The sequence below is a fragment of the Typopeltis vanoorti genome, chromosome 20, assembly GCF_054136105.1.
Source record: "Typopeltis vanoorti isolate ZY-2024b chromosome 20, IOZ_Tvanoo_1.0, whole genome shotgun sequence".
In the NCBI taxonomy this organism is placed as follows: Eukaryota; Metazoa; Arthropoda; class Arachnida; order Uropygi; family Thelyphonidae; genus Typopeltis; species Typopeltis vanoorti.
Genome location: NC_143568.1, coordinates 39983049 through 40003654, shown reverse-complemented (window position 1 = coordinate 40003654; position 20606 = coordinate 39983049). Strand labels below are relative to the sequence as shown.

General features: G+C 35.6%; 1 protein-coding gene across 14 annotated transcripts in view; it reads right to left on the bottom strand.

Annotated features, from left to right (window-relative positions):
• The window catches only part of LOC150095389 (uncharacterized), a 613991-nt gene that overhangs the window by 220804 nt on the left and 372581 nt on the right, over nt 1–20606 (bottom strand). For 12 of the 14 annotated variants that reach the window (XM_090410424.1, XM_090410425.1, XM_090410414.1 and 9 more), the window contains 2 exons: nt 19351–19454; nt 13422–13460 (listed from right to left, as the gene is read on the bottom strand). In XM_090410424.1, the coding sequence (XP_090266550.1) occupies nt 13422–13460; nt 19351–19454 (143 nt within the window). The remainder of the gene's footprint in view (nt 1–13421; nt 13461–19350; nt 19455–20606) is intronic. The other 2 variants (XM_090410412.1, XM_090410413.1) reach the window with 2 other exon arrangements.

Here is a 20606-nt window from a genome sequence, read left to right as displayed (position 1 = left end):
GTATTCAAGCCAAATAAAGTCTGTCGGGATCAGATTTTCACTTTAAGACAAATAGTTGAGAAATCATGGGAATATAACGAAGAACTATATTCGAGTTTTGTAGATCTGGAAAAGGCATATGAAAAGATGCCAAGAAAAAACCTATTCAAAAAATTACAGTTGTATGGTGTCAATGGGGTATTACATCAAGCAATACTTCGTCTTTAATGTAAGTCAGCAGTTAGAATTGAAGGAAGTACAGAAAGATGGTTTAATGTTAAATCTGGTGTCAGACAAGGATGTATATTATCCCCTCTGTTATTCAGTATCTATGTGAATCACATTATGAAGGAAAGTGGTATTAAACCTGATATCAAAATTGGAGATGTTAATCTCAGCTCTTTACTTTATGTGGATGTTATACTTCTAAATAAATCTGGTACAAGTCTGCAAAATCACCCTTTGAAAACAACTTGGACAACACTCTAGAAGAATTAACAGAAGCATTAACCCAAAGCAAAATAGGAAAAGCTCCAGGAAAAGACAATATAAACTTTGAACTTATCACATATGGAGGACTTCAATTCTCACTCAGGTTACTTAACTTTTATCTGATTTCAAAGAAGGAAAATGCCCACAAGATTAGACAAAAGCAATAGTTATCCCCATGTACAAAAAAGACACAAATCTGATTGTAACAATTATCGTGGTCTCAGCTTACTTATTACCTGTTATAAAGTATATGCAAAAATCTTAGCATATAAACTTAAAATGTATAGTAGACCCAACATTAATAGAAGAACAAAATGGATTGAAAAAAAAGGCAGTGTTCTTGCAACTGCATTTATGTTAAAATTACAATTGAAAAACATAGAAACACACATAGCTTTTATAGATTACACCAAAGCATTTGATAAAATTATCAGAGAATAACTATGGGAAATCCTGGAAGAATATGAAATACCAAACCAACTCTTTAGAGCCTTATTTAATATATATCAAGATAATAAAAGTTCTGTGAAATACAATCATTTAACATCAAGTTGGAAACCAATAAATAGAGGAGTACATCAGGGTTTCTCTCTCTCTCTCACTGGTTTTATTTAATATACACATAGATAAAATCATAAAAGAATGGAAGATAATTAATGAAGGAGGATTCAAGATAAACTGTAACAACAGATTAGCTACTCTATCTTTCTGTCGATGACCAATAATCCCTGGAAACAATGAAGATGAACTACAAAAATCATTATACAGTCTAAATAATCTGATAAAAACATATGGTATGGTATGGAAATATCAACAGACAAAACAAAAGTCATGGCCTTCAACAAAGGTGCTAATCCAATAAGAAGCAAAATAGTAATAAACAACAAAATAATAGAGCAAGTAAATACATTGAAATGTTTAGGATGCACAATGTCATATGAAAATGAAGCTGATATAGAAACAAAGCTATCAAACATTTTAAAACATTTGAAATATTATGTTTGATTGTTATCAAACATAAATAAAAATTTTAAACCCAATTATGTACAAAAACACACAAATAAGAATCTATAATACAATAGCTAAACCTACTTTATGGCAGTGAGGTATGGACAATAAAAAAAAAAAGCAGATGAAAGAAGAATTAAATCATCTGCAATGAAATTTCTGCACAAAACTAAGGAGTCACAATAATGGATAAAATGAAAAGCAGAGAAATCAGAATTAAACTTTTAATTACAAACTCTCTAAATGAAACAATTATTTGATATAGAGAAAAATGGAAAGAACATGTACTGAGAATGAACAGAAGCAGAATATCTAAAATTCTAAATTACCATCCAAAAAGTATCTGATGCAGAGACCCTTAAAAAGATGGAATTGCGTCTGTAACAGGCCACTTGGCCTATAAGCCTGGAAAGGAAGAAAGAGAAATTTCATCTGTTCTTGAATAAAACTGAATTTCATGTATTATGAGAAGTGGACTGCATCTTGATCTCCAACAAAATACTAAAGTATGGAAGATATCTATTATTGATGATAAGACAGAAAAGTTTTGTAATGAAATTAAGATTCATGAATTGTAAACAATTCCAATGATAACTGGAAATAGTAATACTACATTTACACACACAATCTCTCTCTCTCTGTGTAAATATTACTATGTAAAAAAGTGTATATTAAATCAGTAGCAAATAAAAGAAATTTTTTAGAAAATGAAGTGAAATATAAATAAGGCAACACAGATACATAACAAGCACATTTTTACAATACGATTTGCTGCTCCATCAAACCCACATGTATTCCTGCCACACCTAGATTTATCTTCCCTCCCTAAAATAAATGTAAAATTTCGTAAATCATCAGTGTGCAGAAACAAGCAAATCAAAGAAACAGGAAAACAAGGTACATACAGTCAGTGGTTTGCCAATTAAAAAACTGTTGCCATGTGCTAGAAATTAATATTAATAAATAATATTATTAAAAACTATTTTTGATGGTTATATAAAATAAGAAGTTCCCAAACTTTTGGGGGAGAGAGACAATCATTCCAATTCAGATTTGTCTGATGTAAAAAGGCTTCACAACTTTCTTTGAAAAGGCATTCATATTTAAAACTGATTCTATGGAGAAGACAAGTTTCATCCCATCAGATACAGTTTAGTGTCAATACTATGTTAGACCAGATGTTTGAGGTTTCATGTATTCAATATAATATTGATGTTCATTAATTATTTTTTCCACAGACCGCCATGTCTGCCCAAAGTATGTCAAATTACTTCACAAGGTATCTGGTAAACACTGGCTAATGATTGGAGTGACAATTTGTCTTTTGAAGAAAAAAAAGTTTGGGATATGCTTATTTTATGTAACCATCACAAAATAGTTTTTAATAATATTAGTTATTAATATTAATTTCTAGCATGCAGCAACAATTTTTAATTGGTATACCACCAACTGTGGTATGTACCTCATATTCCCGTTTCTTTGCTTTGCTTGTTACTACACTGATGAGGTACTGTTATTTTTAGTACAAAACATCTGTACTTTTATTTCAATTTCATTAAAGTTAATTACTGTGGTTATCATGTAATTCGAGGTTCCAGAGAAGTTCGTCTCCATTCTCCACCCTCTCTTCTCCATGCAGTGTGAGTGATACTCTTCAGCGTATGACTAACATACTTAGAGATGTAGACCCTCCTACATTTCAAAATTACAGCAGTTAAAACAATGGTAATGCAGGCTGGCTGCCAGATAGTATATAGGCCCAAACCAATCAGGAGGCTTCCTGGTCAACTTGCACATAATCCCACTGCCAAGTTATGCCCTGGTGAGGGAGTTTGAGTAGTGGTATGATGGAGGCACTGTCAAGGCCACAGAATGGCAAAGGAAACTAGTTGCTTTGTATATTATCATGTTCACGAGTCTGTCTCCTCAATATTCCTACTCTTTCATCTAATAAGAAACCAAAAATGAGAGAGAGAGAGAAACAATGACAGAAACACTGCAAACATAATAAATCTCGCTCAGCAACCAGTTCATCCAAATAATTCAAATCAAACAAAATTTGCAGATATCCAAACCAGACTTCCTTCTCTTAATAGAAACCCAATTACAGCTACATCAACCACAGTTCACCTTCAATGCCCAAATCACACTCTTCATTATTCATTTTACCACCTTTCTAATGCTACCAGCCAGAGTATGCCAAATTTAGAATACCCTGCTTTTGACTACCTCTGGCTGAAAGTTTTCTTTCCCCACTTAGTAAACATTCATTTGCTGAATTTACCTGTGTCCAAACTCTTAAAAACTACAAAGACCTTGTCACCCTCCTCTCCATGAAATTTGACCATCTACAATCCAGCCATCCAAACAGTAAGTCATCATCCCAGGTGACCTGAATGTCCACAACTCCAAATGGCTCTCATTCTCCAACAGTACAGATCAAGCCAGATGTGTTGTGGAACTTTTTGCTTTAAGCTATAAATTGTGTAGCTACCTACCAAAATTCCAGATAATCTCCTCCACTCTCTACCACCCTTTATCTTAACTAGTTCTCTTTCTAAAGGCACTGTAGAAGTGACCTCTTTTCTTGGCAACTCAGATCACAATTTAGTGCAAGATTCCAGTCTCACAGAATACCATTCCTCTGACCACAACCTAACTCACATCCTCTGGCACTACTACTCTTCTTTCACATCACATAACTATTGCTTCCACTCTGACTCAGGCACCTGCACTGAGTAAGTCACAGAAACCATCCTCAGTGGCATGAAGCATTCATCCCTTGTTCCATCCAAAATTCCCACCCACTTTCCAAGCTCTAGTTCAACAGAATATGTATAAAAGCAGATGAAGCAAAAAACTCAGCTTATCACAGGTGGCTTGGATCAAGAATCCAAGCTTCATACTCAGCCTATGCAGAAGCATGCAATAAACATAAAGACACTATCAGTAAATCCAAATCAAACTTCATAAAAATCACTAGTAGAATACTTGTATCTTGTCCAAATGGTATCTGTGGTTTCTTTCTCACAAACACCATCAAATGCAACTTCTGCTCACCTGTGCTCCCACCTCTCTTCCATCCAAATGGCACCACTGTTGAGGCACCCAAAGAAGAAGCTGACCTCCTAGAATCACTCTTTTCCTCTAACTTCTTCATAGACGACAAAGGCAAATCACCTCCCTCCATATCAGCAATTGAGCACCATATGCCTCCTGTGGCCTTTCAGAAGAAAGACCTAAAAAGAATATTAAACAATTTGAACATTACGATGCTGTCTGGTACCAATGGCATCTCTCCTATTGTACTCAAACATCATGCTTCAGAGTTAACACCTGTTCTCTATTGTCTTTTCAATCTTCTATATACTCAGCTGGCACCAATCCCATCTTATGGAAAGTAACATATCCAACCCAATCCAAAAAAGAGAAACAAAACCTACTGTCCAACTACCATTACCTCAATCCTCTCCAAAATAATGGACAAAGTTATCAATAGTCAACTTCTTTACTACCTAAAAGGTCACCAGTTAATCAGCAACCACTAGTGTAAATTCAGCCAATCTAGATCCATGGCTTAGCCTACATCACTCATAACTGGACACGTGCCATGGAAAGGTTCAGGGAAATGTGTGCTGTTGTCCTTGACATTTCTAAGGCATTTGCAAAGACACCCTTGATACCAAATGCGATCAAACTGCCTTCCTTTGGTCTACCTGCTATCCTCTGCATGCCATGATGAAACTCACCCCCTCTCTTTGAACTTTGCCACCAATGCAGGAGTACCTCACTGCTTCATTCTTTCACCTATAAAAACATACATAATTGATCCTCAATCACTATCCATAGCTTTGTGGATGACAGCACTTTCCAAACTTGATAAACCATATAGTTCCCAAACATTCCTTACATCAAGATCGCTTTCAACCTGGTCTTTAACACACTGAGCTTCATATTATCCTTCAGTGTGTGTGTGGGGGGGGGGGGGGGGGGTAAAGATAACCTAATCATCTTCAATGCCAGTGTGACTTTTTGAGATGTTTTCAGGTGTTGTTCTTGTCAACAGTAATCCTGAATGTTCATCGTCACTGAAAGATGTTCATCTGTCATTGGAGCATTTGTGCCACCAAGAAGTTTTACTTTCGTTATGATAGTATTCATCAAAACAATTCCTTAATCATTCAGTGGGTTTCTGCAGCAGTTTTTTTGGGGTTGAAGCAAAATTTGGTGTAGATTCTTTGCTCTTTAAAATCCATTCATTTGGATTAGGGAATGGTAGTAGATAGGGTTGAAGTTCGAAGAACATACTGCTCAAGTTGCCGAGCAGCTCATAGGATTACTTAGTTACAAAACACTAAAAAGCAGAGATAAGGAAATTATCATTCCTCTTTATAAGGCCTTGACACATCCACATCTGAATTACTGTGCTCGAGTTTTTTTTGGAGATGAAGCAGTGGAGAGGATTCCGAGGCAAGTGACCAAGATTAGTGGTCTGTGGAATTCTCCCTATGACAACAGATTGAAGACTTGTAGGTTGCAAATACTGGTTGACAGGCAAAAATAATGGATATGATAGAAGCAGTTAAGTTACTCGCAGGGTTTTATAAGACTGGTACAGAGGAAATATTTCAGCGCTTAAGCTAGAAAGAGCAAAAACAATAGATTATACTTGAAACTTGAGAAGTAAACTTTTATTTTTGTGGCAAATGAGTAGAATAAGTTGCCAGTGTCAGCTGTGAGTGCTTTGTCTATGAGTTCAAGGAGAGGTATGACAGATATTGAGGTAGACCCAAACTATCACACAATAAGCAAGACTTCACATGGTGATGCCAATGCTATAATAATAAAAATCCTATTCATAGTTTGACTGGTAACAAACCTCTTCTTCCTTTGATAAACCTTGATCAAGATCTTCCATAACCAATATCTTAAACACTGATCATGCTGCCATTCTCAAGTGGCGTGAAGGTAACCCAGTGAATTCAATGTACCAAAACATTGTCCTTTGATACCCAGAAGAAAGATCTTACTAAACTTCCTTTTACTTTTGACGATGTTCCAAATTTACAATCAAGATCAGTGTTCTCTTTTTGAGAAGACCTTTCCATCTAGCTTATCCTGGTATAAATATATTCATGGCCTCCTCAGCTTCCAAAAACTTATTCTTTTTCATTCAAAACACCACATTTCTCCTACTCAATTTCTAACACTTTATAAAGCCCAAATGTGATCAACCTTGGAATACTGTTCTCACATTGGGAATAATGCATATAAACCTCCCACAGGGTACATGATCGTATACAGGGTAAGTCAATCTGCCTGATAGATGACCCCTCTCTCTCAAAGACACTACCATTCTTCTTTTCTATAATCATTTAAGAAACTAATCAACATCCATACACAGTGTTATACTCTGAATGAAAGGAAAAGTCAAAACCTTTACCTTCCTTCAGATTTAACACGCTCGATCATTTCCAGAGCCAGTCTTAATATATCAAGAGAAAAATAACCAATTGCAATTTATCAGTTACGTTAATATTTTAGAAAGTTTTACCTAATACATGTTGAAAATAATTAAGTGTTTTGTGAAGTTTAAACTATGTGTAATCTATGCAAGTGCTATTACAATGTTGAAGGCAAAAGACAATCCGATTATACAACAATGATGCAGTTCGACAGGATTTGGTTCGTGGGATTAAGATACTAAAATAAATGAACCAAAGTGAACATGTAAAATAAATCAGGCAAGATAAACTCTAAGAAACTTTGAAATTTATTATTTTGTTGAGAAAAAGAAAGTTGTAATTGATACATTGAAATGGCTCTATCATCTAGTACGGAAATGAATAATAGCAAATTTTTTAGGACAGTGAATCCGCAGCAAGTCTTTCCACAATTTTCTGGGGAGGAATCAGACGACATATTGGCATTCTTCTCCTATGTCGAAGAACTATGAAAATTGGTAAATTGGTCTGATTTCCAGTTGCCGATTTTACTTCGGAGTAAACTAATAGGCAAAGCGAAGAACTTCCTATATTCCTCCTCAACTCTTAAAGAAACAATACACTACACAAAATTTAAGGAATCATTAATCTCAGAATTTTCCTATAAAAAAAGGAAACCCCTCCATACTTTAAAACAGCTTTATAATTGTATACAGGGCTATAAAGAAAATGTGACTAACTATTTTAATAGGTTGTTGACCATTAATAGGTCCATAAGAATAACCGCAGAAGAGAGAGACCACACCTTGAATGGATCACATTCCAACAATTTAGGTCAGGGATACATGAACAATTAAGGGAAGTAATATACAAGAAGAAACCCAATAGTTTAGAGGGATGCTATGAATTAGCCAAGACTAGAAGAAATGAATCAATATGCTTCCATGAGACAAATACTGATACAAGACGATGATACGCAATTACCACCCATATCCACGCCCAATTCCCCCCCCCCCCCCCGACTTTACTCGTGGTAATAAGAATGCTTGTCAGAAGCTCATCAAGAGTGATCTAGTGCTATTGCAAAAAGAGGCTATAATGAAGGATCAACAGAGAGGCACAGAAAAAGGGAGCAAAGCAGCTGCATCAAGTCTGCCCGAAATGACGAGTTGGTGGAGAAGTTTTCTTCCAAAACAGAACCATTCCCCAATAACACCCTAAAGAGGAGAGCGAATAAAAGGGATTCCTATAGAGGAGAAGGAACAATTGTTGGGGGCCCCTAATGCTACCAGCCACAAGCCTGATACACTAAACCATGAATTTTACAGGATGCAAAATGTGGCGGTGGCAGAAGTGAAAGGACGACTAACCTTGTCACTCGTACAGGGTCTAGTTGAAGAAGCTCCGCGTGAAATACTGTTAGATACTGGAGCTCATATATCGGTTATCCCTAGTAAAAAAGTTCACAGGTAACACCAACCAACTGCAAAAACCAGTGAAAATCACTGGAATTGCAAAAGTTGAGCTACTGACAACAAAAAAATTAATTGCCAATTTCTCCATACCCTGCTTCCCAATAAAACTTTCACATGAGCTCCTTATCTTCCTGAGATAGCTGACACCAGTGACCAAGTAATATTGGGTCTTGACTTCCTGGAAAAACACAATTTCATGTGTGATTTTGCCACAGGAACCATCTCCTTATGTGGTGTGAAATATCACCCTATGTTTAAGAAAGGAAATGAGAGGAGAGAATGTGATGAGCTAGAAATAGAATTGATAAGCCCAGAGAGGAATTAAGTGACAGAAAAAGGAGGTTGATACTCGAAGCCACCAGTTCTCCTGGATCCGAACAAGATAAAGTAGAAATCGGGGAGTTCATTCAGAGGATGCTCCAACAATTCCCCCGAGTCTTCACAGAGGACATTAGCTCATTGTCATGCACGGACAAGATTGAACACTCCATGCAAATTACAACCACTTCACCTGTGCATATTAAGCAATACAAAACCCCTCTTAAATACCTAGATAGACTTCAAGTCTTGTTAAGAGATTATGAAAAGGCTGGAATCATAGAGAAGTCAAATTCCAGGTGGAACAGCCCTTTCATATTAGTGGAAAAACCTGATGGAGGATTAAGATTTGTTTTAGACCTGTGTGAGATCAACAAGGTCACAAAGCCCACTGACTTCCCTCTGTGTAACATCGAGGAATTATTACTAAGTCTTGAAGGAGCAAAATACTTTTCTAAATTAGACCTGAACTCAGGCTATTTCCAGATTCCCCTTAGGAAAGAAGACAGACAGTACTTCGCTTTTACAACTCGATGGCAGGAGTACCAGCTCTGTCGACTTCCTCAGGGAGCCAGGAATTCAGCCATGAGTTTTCAGTGTCTAATGAACACTGTTCTCTCAGACATGCTAGGGAGGAGGAGTCATATGCTTCCAAGATGACCTCTGTTGGTCTACTCTCAAGACCTAAGCTCACACAAGAAAATTCTCTCAGGTGTGATAGATAGACTGGGCAAGGCACATCTCTCATTGAAATGCTCTAAATGCAAGTTCTTTATGAAGCATGTTGAGTACCTAGGACACATTGTAAGTAAGGACGGGATAATCCCTACTCCAGAGAACGTCACCGCTATATTAAAGACGAAAATTCCTACATCGGTCAGACAAGTTCGGAGATATTTGGCAATGATAAACTTTTATAGAAAGTTCATTACCAATTGCTCACAATTAATGGAACCAATAGTCAGGCTAATCAAGAAAGGAGAGAAGTTCTTATGGGGGGAAAAGCAACAGCACGCTTACAAATCTCTGAATCTAGCATTAACCAAATCGCCAGTTCTCACTTATCCCAAACTGGGAAAACCTTTCTACCTTTCAGCAGATGCATCAAACAGCACTATTGCCTCCGTGGTTGAACAAGGAGTTGAGACCAATTGCCTTCCTCAGTGGAAAGCCTTCTTCATCTGAAAAAAATTATTCTGTCAAAGAAAAAGAAACGCTAGCTATTATATATGCCCTCTGAAAATTTAGATATATGTTGCTAGGACAAAGTTTTTTTTTAAGGTCTGACCATAAGCCTCTAACCTTCCTTTCCTCCATGAAGGACAAAAATCAGAGGATCATTTGTTGGGCTCTGGAAATGCAGGAATTCCAATTAGAAATAAGTTACATTCCCGGAAAAAACAATGTAGGTCGCTGACTACCTTTCCAGAGCTCTTGACAATGGTACAGAAGAAAACACTAGCACAGAAGGAAAAGTGATTAACTCTATTCTCAAAGCGGAGAGAGTGGGAAAAAAAACTTTAAAATTGGGAAAAATCAGTTATCATTGCGGCACAAAAGCAAGACCCAGTGTGGGGAGGGATATATCAACGAATTTTAGAAGAAGAAAAAAATCTTAGAGGAGCATTCCTTTCTGCATACACTATACTTAAGCAGTGAAGGTCTTTTGGAATCAAAAGATAACAGCTCTGGACGATGGAAGGATAAGATAGTAGACACCTCAATCATGATCCCTTGGGTATTGCACACCTTCCATGACGGGGACTTGGCTGGTCACCAAGGTTTCCTTAGGAGATGGACTAGAATAATAAACAGATACCTGTGGAAGGGAATGCAAGGAGACATCGAGGCTTACGTGTCCTCCTACCAACTATGCCAGAAAAGATCAAGTGGCAGTGGAAAGGCTCCTCTCCAACCATTCCCATGCGCCCATTTCAAGTTGTGGCCATGGACATCATTGGTCCTCTTCTTACCAGCCAAAAGGGAAACAAGTACATCTTGGTCATAATTGACATGTTTTCCAGGTTTCCTGAGGCCACAGCTATGAAAGACCAGACGGCACTAACTATGGCTAACAAATTTTTCACATTAATTATTTCGAGATACGGAACCTCCAAACCCTCCTCACAGATCAAGGCTTTATGGCTGAAGTCATGCTTCAGTTGTGTAAACTTTTGAAAGTAAACAAAACTGTTCACCACTCCTTATCACCCACAGGGAAATGGGATGTGTGAGAGGATGAACAGAACCCTGAAGCAGACACTATCCAAACTAGCCAATAGCCAAATAACAAACTGGGATAACTTCCTCTCACACACCCTCTTTGCCTGTAGGACAGCTCTGTATACTGCTATAAGAGAGGCTTCTGCAATGATATATGGTTTTAAACCATTGTTCCCTAGTGATTTTAGAAACTCAAGAGCAAGCACGTTTCCCCGACATTGACCAGTATCTAAACAATGCAATCAATGAGAACAGGATTGCATATGATCTGGTGGCAGAAGCTAGCTATAACAGTTCACAGAAGGCTAGAGCATACGCTAACAAGCTGAGAAAGTACAAGGAGTTGCAGCCAGGAAATCTAGTACTTCTGAAACAACAGCCCAGAAATAGAAAGGAAGGAAAACTAGGGAAGTGTGCTACTGGGCCAGATAAAATCGAAAAAAAAAAAAAAAGTCCCTGGTAAATTTTAAAATAACAGAAACAACAGGCAAGAAAAGAACATTAGTCGTTCATTCAGACAGGCTAAGACCTTTCAAGTGTAGGCAGACCGACTGGTCTGTATGGGAGACTCAATGGATAGGATATAGGAAAAAGGGGGGGAATTCCCACCAGGTAAATGATCACGGGAGGGGTATCAAATGAGTGAAGCACCCCAACACTAAACAGAGGAGTAATGCTGGGGATGGAGAAGCACATCCAAACCCTGATGAAATCCTCCATAATTACAGATATAGGGCCCATGATACTTTTGTGAAACCCAAGTGAAAGAGTCTAAAATAATGATAAGAGGAGGGAAGAATGCACAAGTGGTGATATGGCACAGGAATTTGTTCAAACAAGGTACAACCTGAGACCGAGGAGAAAGTACCCCCCCCCCCCCAGAAACTGCTCAGGAACGACAATACAAAAAATTTCTTTTGCAAATAAAATTTTTTTTTTTCACACAAGGGTTAGCCTTTGTTATACTCTGAATGAAAGGAAAAGTCAAAACCTTAACCTTCATTCAGATTTAACATGCTTTATCATTTCCGGAGCCATTATTAATATATCAAAAGAAAAATAACCAATTGTAATTTATCAGTTACGTTAATATTTTAGAAAGTTTTACCTAATACATCATGTTGAAAATAATTAAGTGTTTTGTGAAGTTTAAACTATTGTAATCTATGTAAGTGCTATTACAATGTTGAAGGCAAAAGACAATTCGATTATACAACAACAGTTCAACTCTGGATTTATCAGACCAAATTCCTTCAGTCCATGTACTTCTTTGGAACATCATTCCCAACATTATTTTTCATGATGAATATCACCCCCCCCCTCCCAGATTCATAAGAAGCTTGTTAACAGAATTTTTTTTTCCTCCTTAACCACTTAAATCCACACATGGCACCTGTATTACAGGTTTTGTAATCTCTTGTGTGGATTAAAAAACTCAATTAATGTAGTTAGAAATGCCTTATTAGATTGAACTACAGGATCTGATAACACTGGTAGCCCTGACCGTAAAAATTAATTTGTAGTAGAATTGGTGATAGGAAGTGAGTAATAACGTAAACTTATCATGCAGTATTCTGTATAAAACTAAGGTTGAATTAATGTAGAAATCATTTTTTCCACATAAACATAGCAAGGCTTATCACTTTATTAAAATACCCCACATCCAAAACAGTTGGAAAGTTTTTACACTTGGTTACACAGTAAATTATGTTTACAAAGAAATAATATTCTTGTTTAAACCTTTACCCAAGTGTAAGCAAATACTTAGAATGTGAATTGTATCTTGGTAGCTTCTGAGTTTGAATCCCTCTGATGAAACTCAAATATCAAAATCTGGTAGTGATTCTCTCCAGAATGCATAGCAATATACATGTCTAAATGTCTGAAAGAACATTTGGGCACAAGTTGCTTTGCATTGTGGGATACCGAGGCAATTCAGTGAAAACTGTTTGCTTACACTTGGGTAAAATATTAAACAAGAATAATTTCTTGGCAAGTATAATTTACTTTAAAACCAAGTGATTTAATTCCATAGATTCAGTTATATAGATATTTTAACACCAAGAAGACAAAGATTAGTTTCAAAGCAATCAACATTCAAATTTCCATAATGCTTGTATTCTGTTTCTGGAATACAAGTGAAACAACACTGGAGTCTGCATATAGGCGAGTCCTATTTTTATGTATGATACAAAATTTAATTTTTGGTTTTATTTCAAAAGAGGCAGCTCAGCTCTGTAATGTTAATATTAATAGATTGTGCTATTTGTTGTACTCAGGGTTTTTTTTTTTTTGTTTTTTGCAATGAAATAACCAAAAAGTTATCTTTAATAATTTGGAAGAATTGATAAATATGAATTCAGGAAGATAGCATAACTAGAATGATGCATACAAAGTTTATTAAGTACATCAGTTGGGCATTATATGTTAATAAAATTTTCATCTGCTAATATCTAACACTGGGAGGAGAAGCATTGCATACCTTCATCTTGTTCCATTTCATCCTCTTTTTGGGAGACTGCTTGTAAGAGAATACAGGTTGTTAGCTAAAAACAACTAACACAGCAAGCATAAATTCATCACATGCAATTAGTCACAAAACTAAACATATGAAAGTAAACAAGACTTGCAAAAGTTATTCAAACACTATTATAAAAAAAAGAATAATTCATTGTCGTAGTAAATATGGTTATAGCAATTTTAAATGTTAAAGACTGAAAACAAACAAAAAATCACTGTTAAGTTATTAAAATGTGCAAAATTTCTCCCAGGATCCCTCCCTATAATTATGAAAAGAAAAGTTACATAACATAACCTAACAGCCAGAGTTCAATACTTAAATCATCCTTACCGTACCTGTTCATGTATCAGTCTATTTGCTTTAAATATTGTACTACATTGCCAATACTAGGTGATGCTATTGTTTATTGTTACAAATTCCGGTTGAAAACAGTTCTCAATCTGAGTGACTACTTAAAATGGCAAATTCCTAGTCATTTTGCAAAATGAATTTGCTGCAGTAGGGTAAATTAACTAAATACTGCTTTCAGTAGCTACAGTTTAAGTAAAATGAGTTTCTAAATGAAGAAGATTAAAAATTATTTTGATCAATGATGTTTTGAAAGTGGATGAGTAGATTTTTAATTATTTCAAGACAATGTTTTAAAAAACTCATTCAAATGAAAGCCAAGTTTTATCGATAGGGCTACTTTGATAAGTTATTAACATGTTACAAGTAAAAAAAAAAAAAATTACAACATCCATACTACAGAAGGATCTGAATCCAGAGCCTTGCAAAGTACATTACTCATTTGCCCACACAGACTGCCAATTGATATACTGCACTAACCAGGAATTAAATATTTATGATTCAATGAATTTTAAATATCCTATAAAAATCACTTTTATAGGACACTTTCATCAAGAGGAAAAAAAAAATCTTATCAACGTGTAAAGGAAAAGAAAATATCCACACTAATAAAACAAAGTTGACATTGATTTAAACTTTTTTCTGATGGTGACAGTTAAAAACAGAACCTTGCACCATCTCTGCTGCAAGCCTAATTTTGGGAAAATTCTCAAGAATTGGTTTGTAAAAGTGCATTTTAGTGCAGTTTCATAATCTACTCCATCACTTCAACTTTATCACCTATTATACTGAAGCTTTCCCATTCTGGGAATACATTAAATAGGAACATGGAGGGTTTCAACTTATTAAACACTTTAGTTTTTAACCCTACAATTCAAAAAAATTGACCACAGCTCTCACTATTTCAGATAATATCAGTTAGGGTTAGAAACATTAGACCACAAAGGTTTCTGCTGTACTTGCATCACCTGTTAATCTATAAATCATTGGTAAGCATAAAATTTACTAGTGATGACTACCGATTTCAGTGAAGGCTATAAATGTTCCACCTACTCCATTTAAGGGGAAAAAAAAAATCAGATTTATCGTTCATCTCTCTCTCTCTCTCTCTCTCTCTGCCTCCCACTAGTCACCTGGTTTTTCTTGTGGAAAAAAACTAGTAACAGGTATGTAGGTTGCAAATTTAGTTGATATGAAGAAAAGGGAGATGACATGATAGAAATTTATGTTACTGAAGGGATTATACACTGACAAACTGTCACGGGAAACTTTTCAATAGACAGAACTCCCAAGAGTCAAGCCCCTGGAAGTTGTGAAAGTGTCGTTAGTAAGGGTATGAAGACTAGATTTTTTGCTTGGAGAGTGATGAATGAGTGGAATGGATCCAAATGTAATTAAGTGTCCTGACAGTGAATGACTAAAATTACTAATATTCGCTAAAATAAAACTTATCTGTAGGACATGTGCAACACTATTATTATTACTCTATGCTATGCTAGTGCCACTAGTTATGTAATGCATCCATTTATAATGAGAGTAAGAATTATAAGAATGCCTCATTGATGGATTAGTACTATTAATAAATATATTAAATACAAAAGTAACTCCAGTGATATCATTTCTAATAATTTTCAATAAGAGCCTGTGTAGATCAGTGGAAGTGGCGTTTGCACTCTTCAGCAGTAGACCACTTGAAGAAAGTGTCATGAATTTGATTCTAGTTGCAGACAGAGGAACTTTTTGTAAGCCTTTTTTCGACCAGTTTCCGAGTTAATCAATCTCTGGCACAAGCACGTGGGTTTTTTCTCCTGGAAACTGGTTTTTCATCCCGTAAACTCAAGAAAATTGACCATAGAACCTACACTATTTCAGAAATAAAAAAAAATATTGTGTTAGAATTAGGGACGAAGAGATGGCAGCACTTGTTGAGCTATACCTTCACTGCAGGCCACTTAATTAGTGATAGCCTTGGGCCAGCTATCTTTGATTGGCTGCCAGTGGAGACTGAACTGCCCACTGAGTCTCCAAAACTTAGATAGGACTTAAAAAAATGGCCTCCCTCAATCTCTCTAAGGGAACAAAAAAAGGCATTAGCCGATTTTTTTTTTTTTTGATAACTTTCAATTAACTCAAACCACATAAGAACCAGACATCCAGAGGAAGAAAGCCCCCCACCCCCAGTGTATTGCTTAAAGAGAATGGCAATACTACTAAAAATAAATGAAATAAAAAATTACAGAACTCACTAGAAAAGCACAACTAAATTAATTTTATGCGCAACAGACTACAAGGTTGTTTTATGAAAAACTATTGTTTCTATTCTTCTGTACGTATATCCTACTTCTGTGGAAAAGTAGGACATATAATGAACTCTGAATTTTAAAATATTACACAAACATGCAAGGAAAGAGACCAGACTCAAGTTAGCTGGTTTGTTGGGGAAAGGAGTGCAGGACAAATTAGAGTTTTTGTTTCATAATTAACTTCTTTTTTTTTTGACACAGAATATTATTTTTAAAATTTTTATTTTAATTAAGAAATTGTATTTTATATTTGTCTTACTTGATTTTTTTTTTTTTTTTTTTTTTGTCTGAGAGGAGGAACAAATTCCCCATCTCTCGTCTGGACTGGATCCAGATAAGATAGGCTTACAACAATTTGTGGGTGGAGAGACATAATTTGTCTATAATTTATTCCTCCTCTTCAAAAAGAAGAAAAAAGTAAAATTTTTTAAAAAATATTTAAGAGTTACCAGCTGGAAAAAATCCTGCTCTACATATGAAAATGAGAGACAGGAAACTGCAGTTTTGTATGGAAGAATGGTATCACATTATTCATTTATGATTTCATTTTCTTTGCCTGTGAGGTGATATTATGCAAAGTTACTGTCATTTCAATATGAATACTTAGCAACTTCACACTTCAGTTCTCAAACTGATTTGATAAAGCTGCCTAAATTCATTTTTCAGTGAATTGTTTTAGGTGAATTTTCTACATATTCTTCAACGATGACAGGGCTTCCTTCTGGTTGTATTAGACATAATTTCAACAACTATTCTGTATTCTAAAATTAGCTCAGTTTTGAAAGTTAATAGCAAACTTAGAAATTTGAATTTAGCACTTGGAAACTGCATTCTCCACATATTCATGAGTTCACATGCTAATATGCTCACTACAAACAACAAAAAACATTCAGAATGCTTTATCTACAGCACCACAACAGAATATTACAAAAAGAAAAGCAGCAGTAGCTCCTGGAGACATTCATAATACTTCAGTTTTCATAAAAAATAAAAATAAGAAAATACGTGCAACACATTACGTTCTACTTAACAATGCTTAAGCATGCTGAGCAAGACATATAAAACAAGGAAACAAAGATTCAATGATGCATTGTAGTCTTATTTATTTTTTTTTTAAAGTTTAATCTTAACATTTCTATAAATTCATGTTATCTTGAGTGCAAATAAGATTTGCTCTTTAAATACTAACCAGATGTTATTCCAGAATAATAATGTTACCTTAGGCAATGAAATTACTCTGCTAGATCTTTCATTACTCCTACTTATGCTTATATACTAAAAATTTAACTGCAACCAGACGAACATTTTAGTTTACTAGATTAAACATGTTCTGGTAATGAGAAATTCTTCAGTAATATCTTATACACTTTATGCATCACTAAAGCAGTTTAGGCAATCATATGTGAAAATTAGGTAAAGTGAAGCAAATGCATATTTAAGGAAGAATGTCAACCTAGGCAAATAAGATTTTGCACATGTTGTTTATTATTTTAACGGTATAATAGAACACAGAAACTAAGTAAATAATTAATTTATTAACTTGATGCTGATATTTCGCTGGTATTATAACCAGCATCTTCAGAGCACAAAAACACTGTTTGTCACAATACGCGAGACTAAAACAACATGGTGTACTTAAACAAAATTGTAGCAGCAACAAGCAACAAGCAGCAACAAAAATCCACTTTACTATGGAACTAGAAGCCAACAACTGTCTGCCCTTCCTGGATACACTCATCACACATCTCCCAGATGGTTCCTTATCATTTTCAGTTTTTAGAAAACCCACACATACAGGCAGATACTTACACAAACAATCACACCATCATCCTTCTCAACAATATGGCATATTAAAAACGCTAACCCATAGAGCGAGAGCAATCTGTTCCAATGACAAGGCTCTTACTGCTGAACTGACTCACTTACGCCACACCTTCTTGGCCAACGGCTACAATCCACATAAAATAAACAAAATACTAAACACTCCTAAGAAACCCCTCCCACCATCCACCACAGAGAACTACAACAAAACAGTCACCATCCCTTACATTAAAGGCACATCCGAAAAGATTTCAAGAATTCTCAATAAACATAAACTACGCACTACATTCAGACCATGTAGCAAATCAGCCACCCTATCCGCTCACCCTAGGACAGCATTCCTCCTTTATCACATCCAGGAGTCTACCAAGTACCCTGCTCATGCAATCAAGCCTACTACGGTCAAACAGGAAGAACTGTGAATATCCGCATCAACGAACATAAAAGATACGTCCGGAATTATCATTATGGGAAGTCGGGCCTAGCAGACCATGCTCTGGATACCCCTGCACACAGGATCAACTGGAAAAACACAAAAGTACTACACAGAAACCCGTATAAATCAGAGAGATTGTTCTTAGAGGCAACAGAAGCCCTAAAACACACTCCAAATCTCAACAAATATGGCTGTATTAACTTGCCGAAGATCTGGGAGACAGTCATATTAAGAAAAAACTAGCACTTTTCTAGGACTCTAGTAATATATGATAGCTTTTTTTTTTTTTTTTTTTTTCAGATAGAGGGCGCCAAAATCAGGACTCTAGTCTTTGTGTTGCTGCTACAATTTTGTTTAAGTACACCATGTTGTTTTAGTCTCGCGTATTGTGACAAACAGTGTTTTTGTGCTCTGAAGATGCTGGTTATAATACCAGCGAAATATCAGCATCAAGTTAATAAATTAATTATTTACTTAGTTTCTGTGTTCTATCATACCGTTAAAATAATAAACAACATGTTCGACGAACACATAAGTCTGTCCACACGTTTAAAGATTAAAGAAGATCTGGGAGACAGTCATATTAAGAAAAAACTAGCACTTTTCTAGGACTCTAGTAATATATGATAGCTTTTTTTTTTTTTTTTTTTTCAGATAGAGGGTGCCAAAATCAGGACTCTAGTCTTTGTGTTGCTGCTACAATTTTGTTTAAGTACACCATGTTGTTTTAGTCTCGCGTATTGTGACAAACAGTGTTTTTGTGCTCTGAAGATGCTGGTTATAATACCAGCGAAATATCAGCATCAAGTTAATAAATTAATTATTTACTTAGTTTGTGTTCTATCATACCGTTAAAATAATAAACAACATGTTCGACGAACACATAAGTCTGTCCACACGTTTAAAGATTTTGCACAATTATATTATACTACTGATATCAAACTGAGTTCTGAAAACTTGGGAAAGAAAGCAGTTTACTTACTTGGTGCAATATCATCACCCTCAAACCTAGCCTTAGGTTGGAATAGTTGTTTGAAATGGGGTTTGCAGTATATTTCTCCTTCATGTGATGAATATGAGTCGACGCTAAAAAAAAATTCAAGCACATTTTGACAATGCTTTTTTTCATTATGCTATAATCAAATTATATTTCAATCAGTGACAGCTCGTGGCTTGAAATAGTGGGGATGCTGCAACTTTTGAAATACAGTAAAACCCCGAAGTTACACAGTAGGTGGGACCAACAAAAAGCACGCAAGTCGAATTCGCGTAAAGTCGGGGTATAATTTTGCATGTAATTTATATATACAAACATACAAAATATTAGTTAATTGGGACAAACGGTTTACAAAAACACTATATTTTTTAAGAAATACTGTATAATCATAATTGTAGTTTTTCGTACATAAAAAAAAAGAAAGAAAATTATTTCGATGTCGATGGTTTCATAAAATCTAATAGATTCGTCTGATTGCATAATGTCTTTTTCTTGTCACGCAAAATTTCTTCATAGCAAGCCAATGATTTTTTTATTCCTTGCCTTGTGGCTACAATTCGTTCCTCGTTAGAATCCATGCCCTCCAAAATCTGTAAACCTTTCTTAATTAGGCTGAGACCTTCTGTTAATTTTGCAAATGTAATGTGCTTTTCTGGTAGAACTGGATCCGAGGTTTCTGTCTCTTCAGTAGCGCTTTGCTCACGCATCTCTATAGTTCATTGATTGTAAGCTCCTTGTTATGCGAGTCTAACAGCTCGCTGACATCTTCGCTGTCGACTTCTAAATCTAATTGCCTGGCAAGGTTGACAACTTCTGTTGCCTCAGCAACTTGATCAGTTTCTGGCAGCATTTCCATTTCACATTTAAAAAAGGATGGACAAAGTTTTTTCCAGACACCATTCAATGTTTTTTGGGAAATTTCACCCCAAGAATCTCCGATAATCCTTACAGCATCTAAAACATTAAACTGCTTCCAAAACTCTAACTCCATTTTGTTTTGAGTTTTGCTTGAGTTTTGTTTCCAAAGTCAATGTTTTTCTTTTCTTGCTAGCTATAGAAGAATCAGATTTGTTTCTTTTGGACGACATTATTTTTTGTGTGATAAAATTTTTATCAAGAACATAACATTAAACAATCGCAAGGTTTGTAGACTATAAAAATAGTCTATGAATGGAGACCGCGTGAAACACGTCAGTGCTTGTTCACAGCATGTGCGACACTGGCGAATGTGGCTGGCGCCG